At 45.2% G+C, this 14,035-nt stretch overlaps 1 protein-coding gene across 3 annotated transcripts in view; it reads right to left on the bottom strand.

The window, feature by feature from the left end:
- Positions 1–14,035, bottom strand: part of VPS33B (VPS33B late endosome and lysosome associated) — a 65,321-nt gene that overhangs the window by 40,724 nt on the left and 10,562 nt on the right. For all 3 annotated transcript variants that reach the window (XM_029574480.1, XM_029574478.1, XM_029574479.1), the window contains exons 3-10: positions 10,602–10,682; positions 8,708–8,769; positions 7,108–7,157; positions 6,050–6,117; positions 5,254–5,299; positions 4,198–4,292; positions 2,625–2,729; positions 680–776 (exon numbers count right to left, since the gene is read on the bottom strand). In XM_029574480.1, the coding sequence (XP_029430340.1) occupies positions 680–776; positions 2,625–2,729; positions 4,198–4,292; positions 5,254–5,299; positions 6,050–6,117; positions 7,108–7,157; positions 8,708–8,769; positions 10,602–10,682 (604 nt within the window). The remainder of the gene's footprint in view (positions 1–679; positions 777–2,624; positions 2,730–4,197; positions 4,293–5,253; positions 5,300–6,049; positions 6,118–7,107; positions 7,158–8,707; positions 8,770–10,601; positions 10,683–14,035) is intronic.

The following is a 14,035-nucleotide window of genomic DNA, read 5'->3' on the forward strand; positions in this document are numbered from 1 at the left end:
TCCAGTCTAGTTACAGGACACCTTTTCAGAGCACCTCAGGGTGGGGTGCAAGCACATCCCAAGGTTGATGAACACACAAACATATTAGTTATATCACATTTCACCACCATCAATGCGGAACTAGTAATTCAAACCCAAAACTTAATCCCTTTACTGTTGGCCCTGAGCTTTCTCTGAGTTTTTGTTTATCAAAACTTGGAGGCAGCATTAAATGACAACATTGTTGAACTCTTTCACCTCCAAACAGTTGCTGTAAAATGTTAAGCAGCTCTGATATCCAAGGCATACAGCACTAATTTATAGCAGTAGATGTTTCCAGAGATAATACATGAAGACATTTTGGATTTCTCCAATGATAAAACTGTTCAGCGCTGCCCCCTCTCTTCCTACAAAACCAGTATCTCATCATGGATGCTAGAGGGAGAAACCCCCTTCCATCACCACCATGGCAAATGCTGGCCACCAGTTCATTATCATCTGCCAACCTCCTTTATAGCTCACTCGCAGCCTATCCAACAGACTTTTCTTGGGCTGTACCGCTGCTGCCTGACCTAGTCACTTGGCCCATAAAGTATATTGCCCTGCCTTGCCCCTTGATTCACATGTCCAGAGGAATTCAGGCGCAAGTTCTCGTCTTTTACAGATTTGTACAACCGGACCAGAAACATTTAAAAACTACCTCTGTCAATCAAAAAGATGTGCCCAACTTCTGGCTTCTTCTCCTTGCGGTCACCTTCATTTTCATCCTCCAGTTCCTTCCACACTTCATGCACCATCTATAACCAAACAAAAGAAACTAGTCAATCACTCTCAAGCCTATTGGGCCGCCACTGCACGGAATGAGAAATTCTGCTTTTCGGTTACACCTTGCGCTTCCTGCTGGTAAGGCTGCGTCCAACCAAGACTCCATCTGATCCTCTTAGTGCGTAAATCCCAATCTTCTCATGGGCACGAAACCCCTAGCTAGAGGCATATTAACGCCTACCGTACAGGCAGATTCCGTATCGCCTCCCTGTTACCTCTGGCAAGAGGCTCCATGTTATCCCCATCTTAATACTGATCCCTCTGCTCAGCAGAACACTTGATGCAGCAAACTATGTTTTACTTTTATAGAAAATTGAGGCCCTGGTGGGCACTGAAAACAGAAACGAGATTCTGGATATATATCTATCTGTTTTTCACATTTCAGATTTTTATTCAGACTGAAATGAACTAGCAACAGCATAACTTTCATGATTACAATTATAATCGAGGTCTTAAAAAAATACAATTGAAGACAAGGAAGGCTTCAAGAGTTACCATCTGTAATGCAATCAACTCAAGGGCGACAGCATTAATTAAAGAAGAAAAGAAAGAAAGAAAGAAAGAAAAGGTGACGAGAAAACCAGAAGCATCAGAGCTCTCTCTCTTTCCCAAAAGCAGGAACATTTTCCTTTATGGAAACAGAGGCAGCGTTTCCAGCTTCAGATGTGACTGGAGTACCTTTTCACTCTGGAAGAGGCAGAGATTGCATGGGGGTGTTTAACCCTTCCTGACCCCAGATGATATGTTTGGGCAACTCAAGTACCCTGGCTGGTCAGGACTAGAGAGAGATCTGCTCTGAGACTTATTCTCAGCTCGGCTCCTTTGGCTGGCAGAGTGTGCTATAGTAGTGGCACCCATCTTCCACGCCTGCCCAGGACTGAACGCATCACCTGACCTCAGCCGTCCCCAAAGGACAGCACACTTGAATCAGAGTCCCCTGTGCCACAGGGCAGAGCGCTACATCCTAAGAGTTGGTAGCACTGTGAGGAAGGCATGCTAGTCCTCACTTTTTACTCTTAGGAGAGGGGATGGAGATTAATATTCCTGCTAAAAGCAAGTTTACTGGATCAGCAAATATCCTAGTTGAGCAGGAATATTTCAAGAGATGAGAACTGGCTCCGAACATTAGATATCTTGCTCTGAGCTTTGGGGTTACTCCCAGAAGACTTTCAGTGGGTCACAAGACTAAAGATCAGGACAGCCAGGCTGAGGCATATTAAGATTTCTAAAGCTAATGAAAACTGTCAGCTCTGGTTGTGTCATCATCTGAAATCCACAGGAAGAAAGAAGGGTCAGTAAATAAGATGCAGATGATATATTTTTATTGCACTAACTTAATACATTTTTGCCTAGCAAGGACTATGCTGCCTTCCTCAAGTCAATAAAGAATCCATTCGAATGGACAAATACAGCGTTCACACTACCTTTTTCACTAGTGAATGGAAAATGCACAGTTATTGGTGAGCTTTCTGATATTTTCATGGTACCCAAGTGAATCCACTGACTCTCTAATTCAATCCAAATTTATTTATATTCTGCTTTCCAAAATGCTCAAAGCAGCCGCCTTGGATCTAGTGTGGGTGTCAGGGAAAAAGAGGTTGTGAACCGCTGAACCAAGTCTCACCACCCTCCTTCCACAGCCAGCGCAAGGATTGACGTGACTGAAGCGACGGCTTGCTCCAGCCTAGCAGGTGCCAAGGAGATAGAGTTGGAGTCGACCCTTCACACTTTCAGCCAGGATAAAATTTCATCCAAGTACCCAGAGTTCACTAGACAAGGATACCCTGCACCACTGAAAGCCTTGTGCTCACAGGCTGTACCTTAGCACACCTCCCGATCCCATAAGTCTTCACAAACGGTCCAAAGAGAGAATTGAATACGTGCAGAGCTTTTGCCACAGTGCTGATCCATCGCTGGTCCCCCTCCTGTGCAATTACAAAGAAATTCAAATAAGAACGGTACAAAATTAAAGGCAGATTTCTTGTGCTGGCCTCATGGCTATCACACCGGCGAGCTGGGTCCAAGTCTGTAGCTCTGGAGGGGCTCGGGCACAGAACGGACCTGGCTGACCGTGTGTCTCTCACCAGCTCAAACCCATGATCTTAGAGCAGTGCGAGGGAGCTGCAAAGAAACCATTTTTGTTGAAGCGATGGTGGGAGAGAGAAATATACAGTTGTTTCTCCTAATTTCAAATAACCAAGAGGGTTGTGGGTAGAGGGGTGTGGGGAGGTCTCCTTTGATTAGACGAGGGAGGGGAATTCCCTTTTCAGAGCTCTGAAATGCTGCGGAAGGAAGAAGGAAGGTTCCCACAGACACAGGATGTCCGTACAAATATTTTTAGGAAATTGACAACCCTGCCATTCCCGCAAGAATCCTACCCTCTGCCTCTGCCCTTCCTCAGCATCCCCCCCCCCTCCCCACCCAGGGCATGGGAGGGTGAAGGAATGCCAGGCTAGTGCACCCCTCTATGCATGTTTGCGCTCTACGTCCCTCCCCTCACCCCTTTTTCCTCTTACTCCTCACACTCCTCTCCCTGCTCTCACCCACCTCCCCCCTCTCATTCAGGCCTCTCTCACTCACTCCTCCCGTTTCTTACCCTCGCCCTCTCATTCGTTCCCCTTTCCTCACTCACTGTTCCTTAGGCTGGCAGGACCTGGCCACCCTGCTGGTGGAGCTCTGCAGTGGTAGGGGGTTCAGTGACTCTTCTCCCACCGGCAAGGCCTGGCATCTTCAGGCAGGGGGCCCCCACCTCCATACCTCCCCCAACCAGCATACCTGGCTCTTCTGATTTTTTGTTTCTGTTTCAGGGTCCCCGGTCTGCACTGCAACTGTTTTTCCCTTGGCAAGGGTGGGTGGTGGTAATGGCAGACAGAACGGCGGCAGAGGAGGCAACACGGTTCAAGGTTTTTTTTTCCTTTTCTCCTCCAGAGGCAGGGGGTACAATGGCAGGAGGAATGGTGGGCAATGTGGCTGGTTTCTCTTTTTTTTTTAGGGGGGGGGGAGGGGATGCCATACTGCCATCGCTTCGCCTTAGTGGAGCCACAGTGGTAATGGTGGTAGGAGCGGCAGAAGAGACAATGGGGCCACGTTATTTTCAGCTGCATTGTACCTCTGTGCCCTGTCCAGGACTGCCCTCCCTCATGCCACTGAATCCCAGCAGGGTCAGAGGCGGGAGGAGGGAGATTCTCTGCAAGGTATCGCCACAATTATTTCTCTCTTTTTTTTTTTTTTAAACTAGAACAAAAAAAGTGAGAACGTGACTGTGGGCTGGAAAACCCTTTTCTGCCGTCATTACTTTGTTACTATATTGCGTGGGGATCCCTTTTGCAAAGAGTCGGCAGCGCGGATGCATTTGGGAAACGTCCTCTTACGAGGCGACAGCAGATTCCTCACCAGGAAGTAGTCCCGGTAAAACTCGGGCAGCTCCATGCTGATGATGTCATCATCCAGAGGAAGCAGGTAGAAATACCACTCATCACATACCACGTCTAGGATTAGAGGAGAATGGAGATGGAAATGAGATTGCAACGCAGCGCGGTAAAATAAACCAACCTCACATGCAGTATTTATCTAACACACCAGAGCCTGGTAAACTAAAATACCCTCCCTTCCATAAGCACTTTACCAGCAGTGGCACAGAGGACGTGACGCCATTCAGTATATTCAGTGAAAAGTCTTGTAAGGCACAGACAGCTCCTGCTCGCTCCTCAGCCTCTTTTTGCCTAAGATCATAGGGTAAAAGTCTGGACCAGGAGCTAAGCACCGTCCTTTCTTGAGACTGGGAGGGTTCTCAGCAACATTAGGATCATTGCCAGATCAGGAAGAGTAAAAATATAAATTCTCCTTTTTTTTCCCCCCCTGTATCATTGCAGGGATCAGGAATGTTTCAGCAGAACCTTTACTGGTCAGATGTTAATTCTGGACCAACTAAACCTGAGGGGATCGGGAAGGAGGAGGAAAGTGGATTTGAGTTTTAGCTCACTCCTGGTCTCTCAGAGCCCTTACGCATCTGGTGCTCTCTGTCTGTTCACAATCAGTATCTACCTCACAGCTTCCGTCTCTCAGGATGCAGGAATCCAACAGCAGTAGTGGTTGTCAGGTTGGGGTCTTCTAGTGATCTTTCCCTTTCACCCTCGGGGCAGGGGTCTTTCTCTGTCCACCTTCCTTCCCTGCTTTTTAAGACACTATTGAGGCTCTGGAAAGGCAGCTCCTGCCAGGGCTGGCCCGGAAGCACTGTATCCAGGTGCTGGAAGCCAGAGAAGCATGTGATACTGGCACAGGGCAGGGCCAGACAATGCCCCCTTAAAGCAGTGCTCTTTGGCTCTGAGCATGAGGTGTGGGGGAAGCAGGTACTGCGACAAATGTTTTCTGCACTCTGGCACCAGGGCTGGGGGTTGCCAACGCCTGCACTATTTTATATTAAGAATCGCTGAGCAAATCCTTACTTACCTCCAAAGATTCCCTCTTCTTCCAGCACCATGTCACAAGTGTAGAGCTGAGACACAGGAGAGCTGGGGGTTAGTATTCCACGAGACACTAGCGTCTTAGCCTTCTCAATCAGTACTTTTATTTGAAAAGGTACGCTCGTGTCCTTCCTACAGTTCTGCTTTATAGGTTAAAAACACTTGAGAATGTTTAAGAACATAAGAACATGCCACACTGGGTCAGACCAAGGGTCCATCAAGCCCAGCATCCTGTTTCCAACAGTGGCCAATCCAGGCCAGAAGAACCTGGCAAGTACCCAAACACTAAGAAGATCCCACGTTACTGATGCAATTAATAGCCGTGGCTATTCCCTAAGTAAATTTGATTAATAGCCATTAATGGACTTCTCCTCCAAGAACTTATCCAAACCTTTTTTAAACCCAGCTACACTAACTGCATTAACCACATCCTCTGGCAACAAATTCCAGCGTTTAATTTAGGTTGCGTCCGTATGGCAGCAAACTTCTCACACTTCTTGTTTGCTTTGTACAAGTCATAATCTACTTTGGTGGAGATAATACAGTAAAAGGGGCTCTGGGGTGGAATGCAGAAATTCCAGCTCCGTTCTGATTCCTGAGCTGATCCCGCAGTCTTCTGTCCCTGCTTCCAGATGACAGAGAATGGGAATTTTTTTTTATTAGTTTCTCTGCACCAGTGTGTGGAAACACAGCAAGCGAGGTCGAGTACACATAATGAGAACTTTACAAAATAAATGTTTGCAGGTAAGAGCTAACCATATGTGCTCTTACAAAAAACTCACCTTTTGAGGGCTAAAGATTATTTTATACTTCCGAGTCTTCCTGGCTGCTTTATCTGCATTGACAATACCTTAAAAGAAGAAAGTTAGGGAAAATTAGGGAAGAAGAGACTAAGTCATGCCTGAGGGAGAGGAGAGAAGCAGGGGCAGCACCAAACCTGGTAAAACTTAACTCCCAATTTTATTAGTTCATCGTTACAACTAGGACACTTTCAACTTTCAAGTTAGACTCTCCAGCATTCACCTATTTAAATGGATGCTTTTCAATTTACTGATAAATTACATTTATACTCCCAAAATGGCTAACGCGACCCTTGCCTTTGCAGTGGAGCACGTTGGTAAGGGTGAAATGTAGTTGTGGGTTTATTGAGAACAGAGATTTTTAGCTCACGGAACAATTACATTGTTTAGGGCATCAGAACCCCCAGATACTCCAGAACTGGAAGGGGCAGGAAGTCCAATATTCCATCTATACACAAAACTTAAAGAGAACCAATGCATTTTTTCAGTGGTAAGCAAATGGCAGAACTTAACTATGCTAACACACTACAAAATGATCTTTGAGAGACAAGACTTCTGCTTATTAAAATCAAGGCTTGATAGAAGAGCGTCTGTTCTAATGAAGGAGCATTATAATTAATTTCTAAAATTATCAATATTTTCTCAACAATTTGCAACTGTAGTGTTTGACCTCCAGAAATGGTGACCAATTATAAAACTGCAAGTAGATGTTGGATATCCAAAAGTTAAAACTCGCTTGAGCCAGAGACCTTTAGCCTAAGAGAGCTCCACTGCATCAGAGTCTAAGCAGTGACGTGCTTCTAAACTTTAATAAGAATTTAATGGAAGGGCAGGGTGCAAGACTGACTCTTGGTTATCCGACAGGCTCGGCGGCGGAGGAGCCGGGCGGTTAGGGGTTATTTTTGACTGGGTAGCATCTGGAAATAAAACTCTCCTCCACCTTTAAAAGTAAAATATGCTCAGCCAGATGCAAGGCACAGGTACCCAGCAACCCCCCATTCCCTTTGCTGCCATGAGGTTTGTTAAAATCTTCAACTCACCAGCAATGTACTTCACGTGCCTAATCCGTGGCCTGATCAAAAAGCACAACCTGAAAACAAGAAAGCCAAAGAGATTAGTGCCAAGAACTTTCATGCAATGCAAGCTCGCAGGGACCAAGTGCCCCTGGAAAATGTAAGGGCTAGAGCTCCCACATCAGCTTCTTCCTTTGCTTTTTATAGGCTGTTTTATATCCCTTTTTCCCCTTTTCTCATCCAGTGGTCTCTACTGCTCCCCACACGACAGGCATCAGGGTGCAAACTCCAAGGGATACCCTCAGCACTAATCTTTGGTCAGCAGTAGTCTTTCCTTTCTGGACCTCCACAGCATGCCCACACCCAACCAGCCCCCGACAGACGAAGGATCCAAACCTACACCCCCTCCCACAATGCAGTGCTACAGGCTGAGCCCCAGAGCTGGCCCCTGTTCATGGGCTTTTATGTAGGTTTGGCAAGTAAATAAAAACAAAACGGCTATCACAAATGATGATCACCTGCAACCAGAATGTGAAAGGTCAAGAGGACCCATTCTAATCATATTAGGAGTGGCTGCACTGAATAAGCATACGTACTATAAACTAACAGGTGCCAGGGCTCCCATGCTTATATGTGAATGCGATGGATTTCTGTGCCTCAGAGCAAAGAAAAACTGGTTGGCTTTCAGCCCCTCCTCCGCCAAGGACTAGAGCACCAAAAAGGGCCACCAATCCCCTGCTCGATCAGGACAGCCCCCACCAGGGACCTGCCCACTCCTAGCAGCCATTTGTCCAGCAATCCAGGCAACTGCAGGTTTTGCACCTCTGCCATTTGCTGGAGACAGAAAAATACTGAGGGACTGCAAAGTGGCACGTTAACCTATGTAATGCAGTGTACATAAAGCTTTCCTTCTCTGTCTCCATCTTCTGGCAAGGATGAAAAACCCATGTGCCTGGACTTACGAGGGGTATAAATAAGAACTGACCCAAGGCTTTGTTTATTACTAAAATTATGAGCAGCACCACAGAAAGTTAGAGCAAGTAGAGGAATAACTTAGTGGGCTACGAACCAGGGAACGTCAGGATTCAAATCCCATTTCTCCCACTGACGCTTCTTGTGACCTTGGTACATGCCTCATGTACCAAGGTCTCATGTACAAACAGACTCATGTACAAACAGACACTTTAACGATATTGGCTGCTAGGCGGGACCTCTACCAGCAGGGGCCCTCAATGGGCCGCACTACGTCCTGCTCTAGTCTCCACCTTAAAGGCTGCATGACACAGTAAGGCCAGCCCAATATAACCCTCTCTTACTCACACCTCCCCGCCTCATCCTCAAGTTTCTTTGCTCCTTGCTATAGCCATGCCTGTGTTTTACTCTCGCTTTGTGAAGGATTTCAAAGGGGCGTGGGATAAACACTGTGGATCCATAAAGTCTAGAGGATGTGAATGAAGAGAAGAGGCATGGGGGTGGCTTGCAGCTGAATATAAACATGCCTTGAGCTCAGATCTGAAAAGGCAAGTCATTAATCTAAAATTCAAATCCATGCTTATAAATTAAAAAAAAGAAGATTTACCTCTGAGGTCATGTAAAAAGGAAAAGAACAACTTTAAAGTCAACTCACTGGTCACTGTTGCTGTAAACTGGTTTATTCTCCAGTTTGTAAAGTTTGTCCACTTCATGTTGCTAAGAGAGAGTACACAGAACGTCACTTTAACCTGACAAACTTTGATTTATGTACATCTTTTTAAGAAGCAGTTTTACAGGAGGAAAACCTGTTTTGAGATTTGAGGGCTGACATTGGACTAAACGGTTTGATCATGTCCTATTTTTAGAAAGCACAAACCACTACAAAGAACCCAGAAAATACTGGGCAGATATGATGTGAAGGCCTACAAGAATTCTGACAGAAACAATTCTCACTGTTCATAACCTTATGGTGCCGGGTCAGGGAATCAGAACAAGAGATCCGAGAGAGAAAAAAATCAAGGGAGCTGAATGTGTTCAAAATATCCAAACACACCAGCATAATGCAAGAGTTTTGAGGGATGAGCGATAGAGAAGTTGTGAGAGACAGAAATGTTAGAAACATCAGGCAATAAACAGAAAAAGTCCCCAAAAGGAGCTAGGGCTGAAATAATGATTAAGAAAATATATTAAATGAAAGAAGTCATCAACCAGACTAGGATTCAGCTTTACTTCCGAATGGAAACATTAAAATAATTAAAAAAACAAAAACAAAACAAAGCAAGACGTGAAACAAAAGTTCACTAACATCATGCATCAGAGACTTTTCTTTTAATTCAAAATTTATATATATTAAAAAAAAAAAAAAAGACTGCGCACAAAGCGCTGAAAGATATATAGAGGAAAAAACTCATAAGAAAATCTTATTTCAATTCAAGTCTTTCAAAAAAGTCAGAGCTATAGGCTCTTGTACTTAAACACCTGCGCATAGGAAAAAGGTGGAAGGCCAGGTGCTAGGCTTTATAACCATGGAAACGAAGGAAAAGAATTCAGAATAAGCAAATCTATCAAAAAGATAACTAATTCCCAACTGTCTATTGGTGTCCCAAAGTTAAACATTGTACCTAAATTGCAATGGTCCAAAAGTAATGAAAATTACATTTCTTTAGATTAAAAGACTCACTGCATCGGAATCCGCCCACTACAAAGTGGGGGCAGCGTTTATCTAACCAGGGTGCTCCTCCATTAGGCAATGAGGCAGGCACGGGCTAAGCTTAAAGTGCAGCAATTTTGGGAGCAGCACCAGTTTTGCTCTGCCCAAGGACTACTGGCCAGTGTCCGTAATCTCAGGCAGCAGAGAACAAGCCCTCGGTTCCCTGTTCTAGCCCCTCCCTTCCTAGGCAATGTGCCTGAAACAGCAGGGGAGAGGTGAGCTTGGAGCACACAGAGTACAGAGCAGAGCAAGGAAGAGCCACTCTGCTTCCTACTCCAGCTCCATCCCTCCTATTGCTTCTCCCAACCTCCTCCCTTCCTGCAGGGAACAGGATGGGAGGGAGGGCAGAGTGGAGCAGTCAAGAATTCAATTTTCGTCTGAATATTTCTCTTTATAGTTTATAGTTTCTTTATAGTTTCCAACTTGTTAAATAAGTTACTCTTTATAGTTTCCAAATTGTTAAATAAGTTACTCTGTTACATTGTATATCAAACGAGAGTTCCAAATTGTTAATTAAGCCATTCTGTTACTATGTAAAAATAATAAGACACCGTTGTCATATTATTCCATGAGTTACTCTGTAAACCGATGTGATATTCCATATCGAATGTCGGTATATAAAACAAACAAACAAACAAATAAATAAATAACTATAGTTTGTGACTGCTTATTCTGTATTTGGTGGAGGGGTTGTGCTTCTCGTGTGGAACCAACGTGAGGGATTCTGCTATGAGCTTTCTGCAGATAAAGACTGTGATCCATACAGTCTGCCCACCACCACATCTTCCCTGCGAGGTATCAGTACTCTATTCACAAACTACAGGGATCTTTCAAGTACCTTGAGAATGGAGACATTTGCAATGCGGTCCAACGGGCTCATCAAGTCCGGCTCAATGAACAAGTCCTTTTTTCCAGGGAGCTACAAGAAAAGTCACACATGTTACTGGGAATTTATGCTTATCCCTCCCTATACAACCCTGTCCAGCTGATGAATCTTGTGCTACAGTTAATAATTGTTGGGTCATTTGAAGTTTGATGACAGTTATAACCTGCTCAACATAAAAATACTCTGAGTGAAGAACAATACAACATCGCAGAGTATTTAAAACAAAAAAACCTCAATATGAATCATTTCAAGACAAAAATCGACAAAATTGAAAGACATAAAGGCATATTAACAAAAAAAATAAAAAATAAACCAACTTACAAAGGTACAAAAATGACCATACATCAATAACAATAAGTTATTTTCAGGAGGTTTCAGTGAGGACCCCACATTTGCTTAAGGGATTAATTATTTTGGAAAAGTTAAAGTAACAGTGCCTTCTACATGCGACAAAACTTAAATCTGCAGTGACTCGACAATGGGGAGGGAGGAGCACAAGAAATTAAAGCTATTTCCCCCAGTCTGATTTTGAAAATAAACTGAGCAAATTACAAAGAGATGAGTTAAATGGGCTCTGATAAGATGTTGGGTGACCAATTACAGTATTTCCCACTCCCAAGTTTCTTTTGTATGAGTCATCACAGGGCACACCACTGCCCTGTGTGCCTTTTTAAGAGTTGTATAGGAAAATTGCATAAGACATATTCTGGTCATAGACTGCAGTGATGAAAGATCCAAATCATCGAAAGCAGAGGCATATGCATGGTAGGCTAAGGCATATCAAAAGTCCAAAACATCATTACCTGCTAATTTTCGTTCCTGGAATACCACAGATCAGTCCAGACAAGTGGATTTATGCATCCCTACCAGCAGATGGAGGACGAGTACAAAACCTTTGAGGCACTGCTACATAACAGAGTGTGCGCCATCTGCAGTCCCTCAGTATTGACCTGTACCCAAGGCAAGTTTTCAACCTCCAAACCTCCAGGATCTCTTCCTCTAAAAGAGCTGGGGAGCAAGTTGGAACTCCCAACCAAACTGACCCCTGAACTATGGGATCTTGAATCTCCAACAATCAAAAAACTATATACAATTATATTCTGCAGAACAAATTTAAATCCTGTATCCAAAATCAGAAGAGGTTTTTTGAAAATAATCATAATGGGCCGGGAGTCTGGACTGATCTTTGGTATTCCAGGAACGAAAATTATCAGGTAAGAACCAATTTTCCTTTTCTGTTCATACCCCAGATCAGTCTAGACAAGTGGGATGTACCCAGGACCCTTTACACTGGATGGGATCCCAAAAGACCTGCACTCAGTACACCTTCCCCAAAGGCGCCCTCCTCTGGGGCCCTGACATCCAAACAGTAATGTCTAGCGAAAGTGTGCAAAGAGGACCACGTTGCTGCCCAACAAATCTCCTGCAGAGACACCAGCTGACGCTCCACCCAAAAGGCGGCCTGAGCCCTAGTGGAATGTGTCCGCAATCCCCCTCAGGAACCGACCGACCTTTACCAATATCGGCCAAAACAATGCCTCCTTCAACCAATGAGAAATTGTACTCTTTGTCGTCTTGCAACCCCTTCTTTGGTCCATTGAATAACACAAAAAGATAGTCTGCGGTCCGAAAACCATTAGTCATCTTGAGATATCTTAGGAGAACCAGATGCACTTCTAAAAGATGAAGTTCCCTCGCACGGGGAGAACTGGTGGTCAGATGAGAAAATCCCAGCAACTCTACCGTCTGGCTAAAATGAAATGTCGAAACTACCTTGGGCAAACCTCCAGACCCCATCATCAGAAATTTGCAAAAAAGGCTCTCTGCACGATAAGGCTTGGAGCTCAGAAATCCATCTCGCCGAACAAATCGCCACCAGAAAAATTGCCTTCAGGGTACGATCCTTCAAGGAAGCCCTGCGTAAAGGCTAGAAAGGAGGACCACACAGTACTCGCAGAACCAAATTAAGATTCCAAGATGGACAAATTCTACGAACTGGAGGATGCAAGGTAAGAAAAACTCTGCCCATCCGGGTGTCGAATCTCGCTCCCAGATAATTCAAGGACTGGGATGGTATCAGCTGGCTCTTCACCAAGTTTATCACCCAGCACAGGGACTCCGGGTGTTCCGTCACTTGCCAAATGGAGCAGAGACACTCCACCTCTGACTTTGCCTGAATAAGCTAATCATCGAGGTACGGATGGATCAGAGTCCCCTCCCTTCTGAGGGCCACTGCCACCACTACCAGCACCTTTGTGAATGTCCTTGGTGCCATAGCCAGCCCGAAGGGAAGAACTCAAAACTGAAAATACTATCCTAGCATCAGATCCTAGCGCAGGAACCTCCGATGGTCTGCTCTGATGGGAATATGAAGATAAGTCCTCCATCAAACCAGGGAGGCCAGAAATTCCCCCTTGCACTTTGCCGCAATCACTGTACGCAAGGTCTCCATCTGAAAGTGTGGCACCCGCAATGCCGCACTGACTCTTTGTAGATCCAGAATGGGCCAAAATGAGCCCTCCTTCTTGGCAACCATGAAGTACACGGAATACCTTCCCCGACCGTGCTCTTCATGTGGCACTGAGAGAATGGCCTCTAATTGCTGCAGTCACAGCAGAGTGTCCCACACCACTGCCCGTTTTCTGGGTGAATCACAATGGGACACTATGAAAGCATCTTCAAGGGGCCGAGAATATTCTAATGCATAGCCGTCCCTTATTACTTCCAGCACCCACTGATCCGAAGTGATTCTGGTCCACTCCTCGTAAAAACAGAATAACCGTCCTCTGAAGGTCATGAGGGAGGAGTGGACCAGCCTGCCTTCATTGGGCGGACTTCGCACATCCAGAGCCCTGTCCAGAACCTTCTCTGGCCAGTCTACGGGTCCTTCGAAAGGACTGCTGTCTTTCTGAACCTTGCTTCTGCGAAGAGCTGGAAGAATGTCTACTGGCGCGAAATTCCTTATATTGCAGAAGTGACAGCGAGGTGGGAAGGTCTTAATGCCCTTCTTATCCTCGGGAAACCTATTCCCTTTAGACTCTGCCAAATGCTTCATCAGTTTTTAAAGGTCTTCTCCAAACAACAATTGTCCTTTAAAAGGGAGATTAACAAGCTGTGCCTTCGACCAAACATCCACTGACCAACTGCGTAGCCACAGAAGCTTTCACGTGGCCACCATGGACACCATATTCCTAGCCAAAGTGCGAAGCATATCATAGAGGGCATCTGCCACATAAGCCACTTCCACTTCCAACCGAGCATCCTGGCCAGCATCCACCAGGGTTCTTCAGGCCTTCTCCTATGCCTTCTGCACCAGGCACAAACAAGCCCTCTGCATAAGACTAATGCAGACTGCAGCCCTAAAGCTCAGAGCCGAGATCTCAAAC

Source organism: Rhinatrema bivittatum, chromosome 13, assembly GCF_901001135.1.
Source record: "Rhinatrema bivittatum chromosome 13, aRhiBiv1.1, whole genome shotgun sequence".
Lineage (NCBI taxonomy): Eukaryota > Metazoa > Chordata > Amphibia > Gymnophiona > Rhinatrematidae > Rhinatrema > Rhinatrema bivittatum.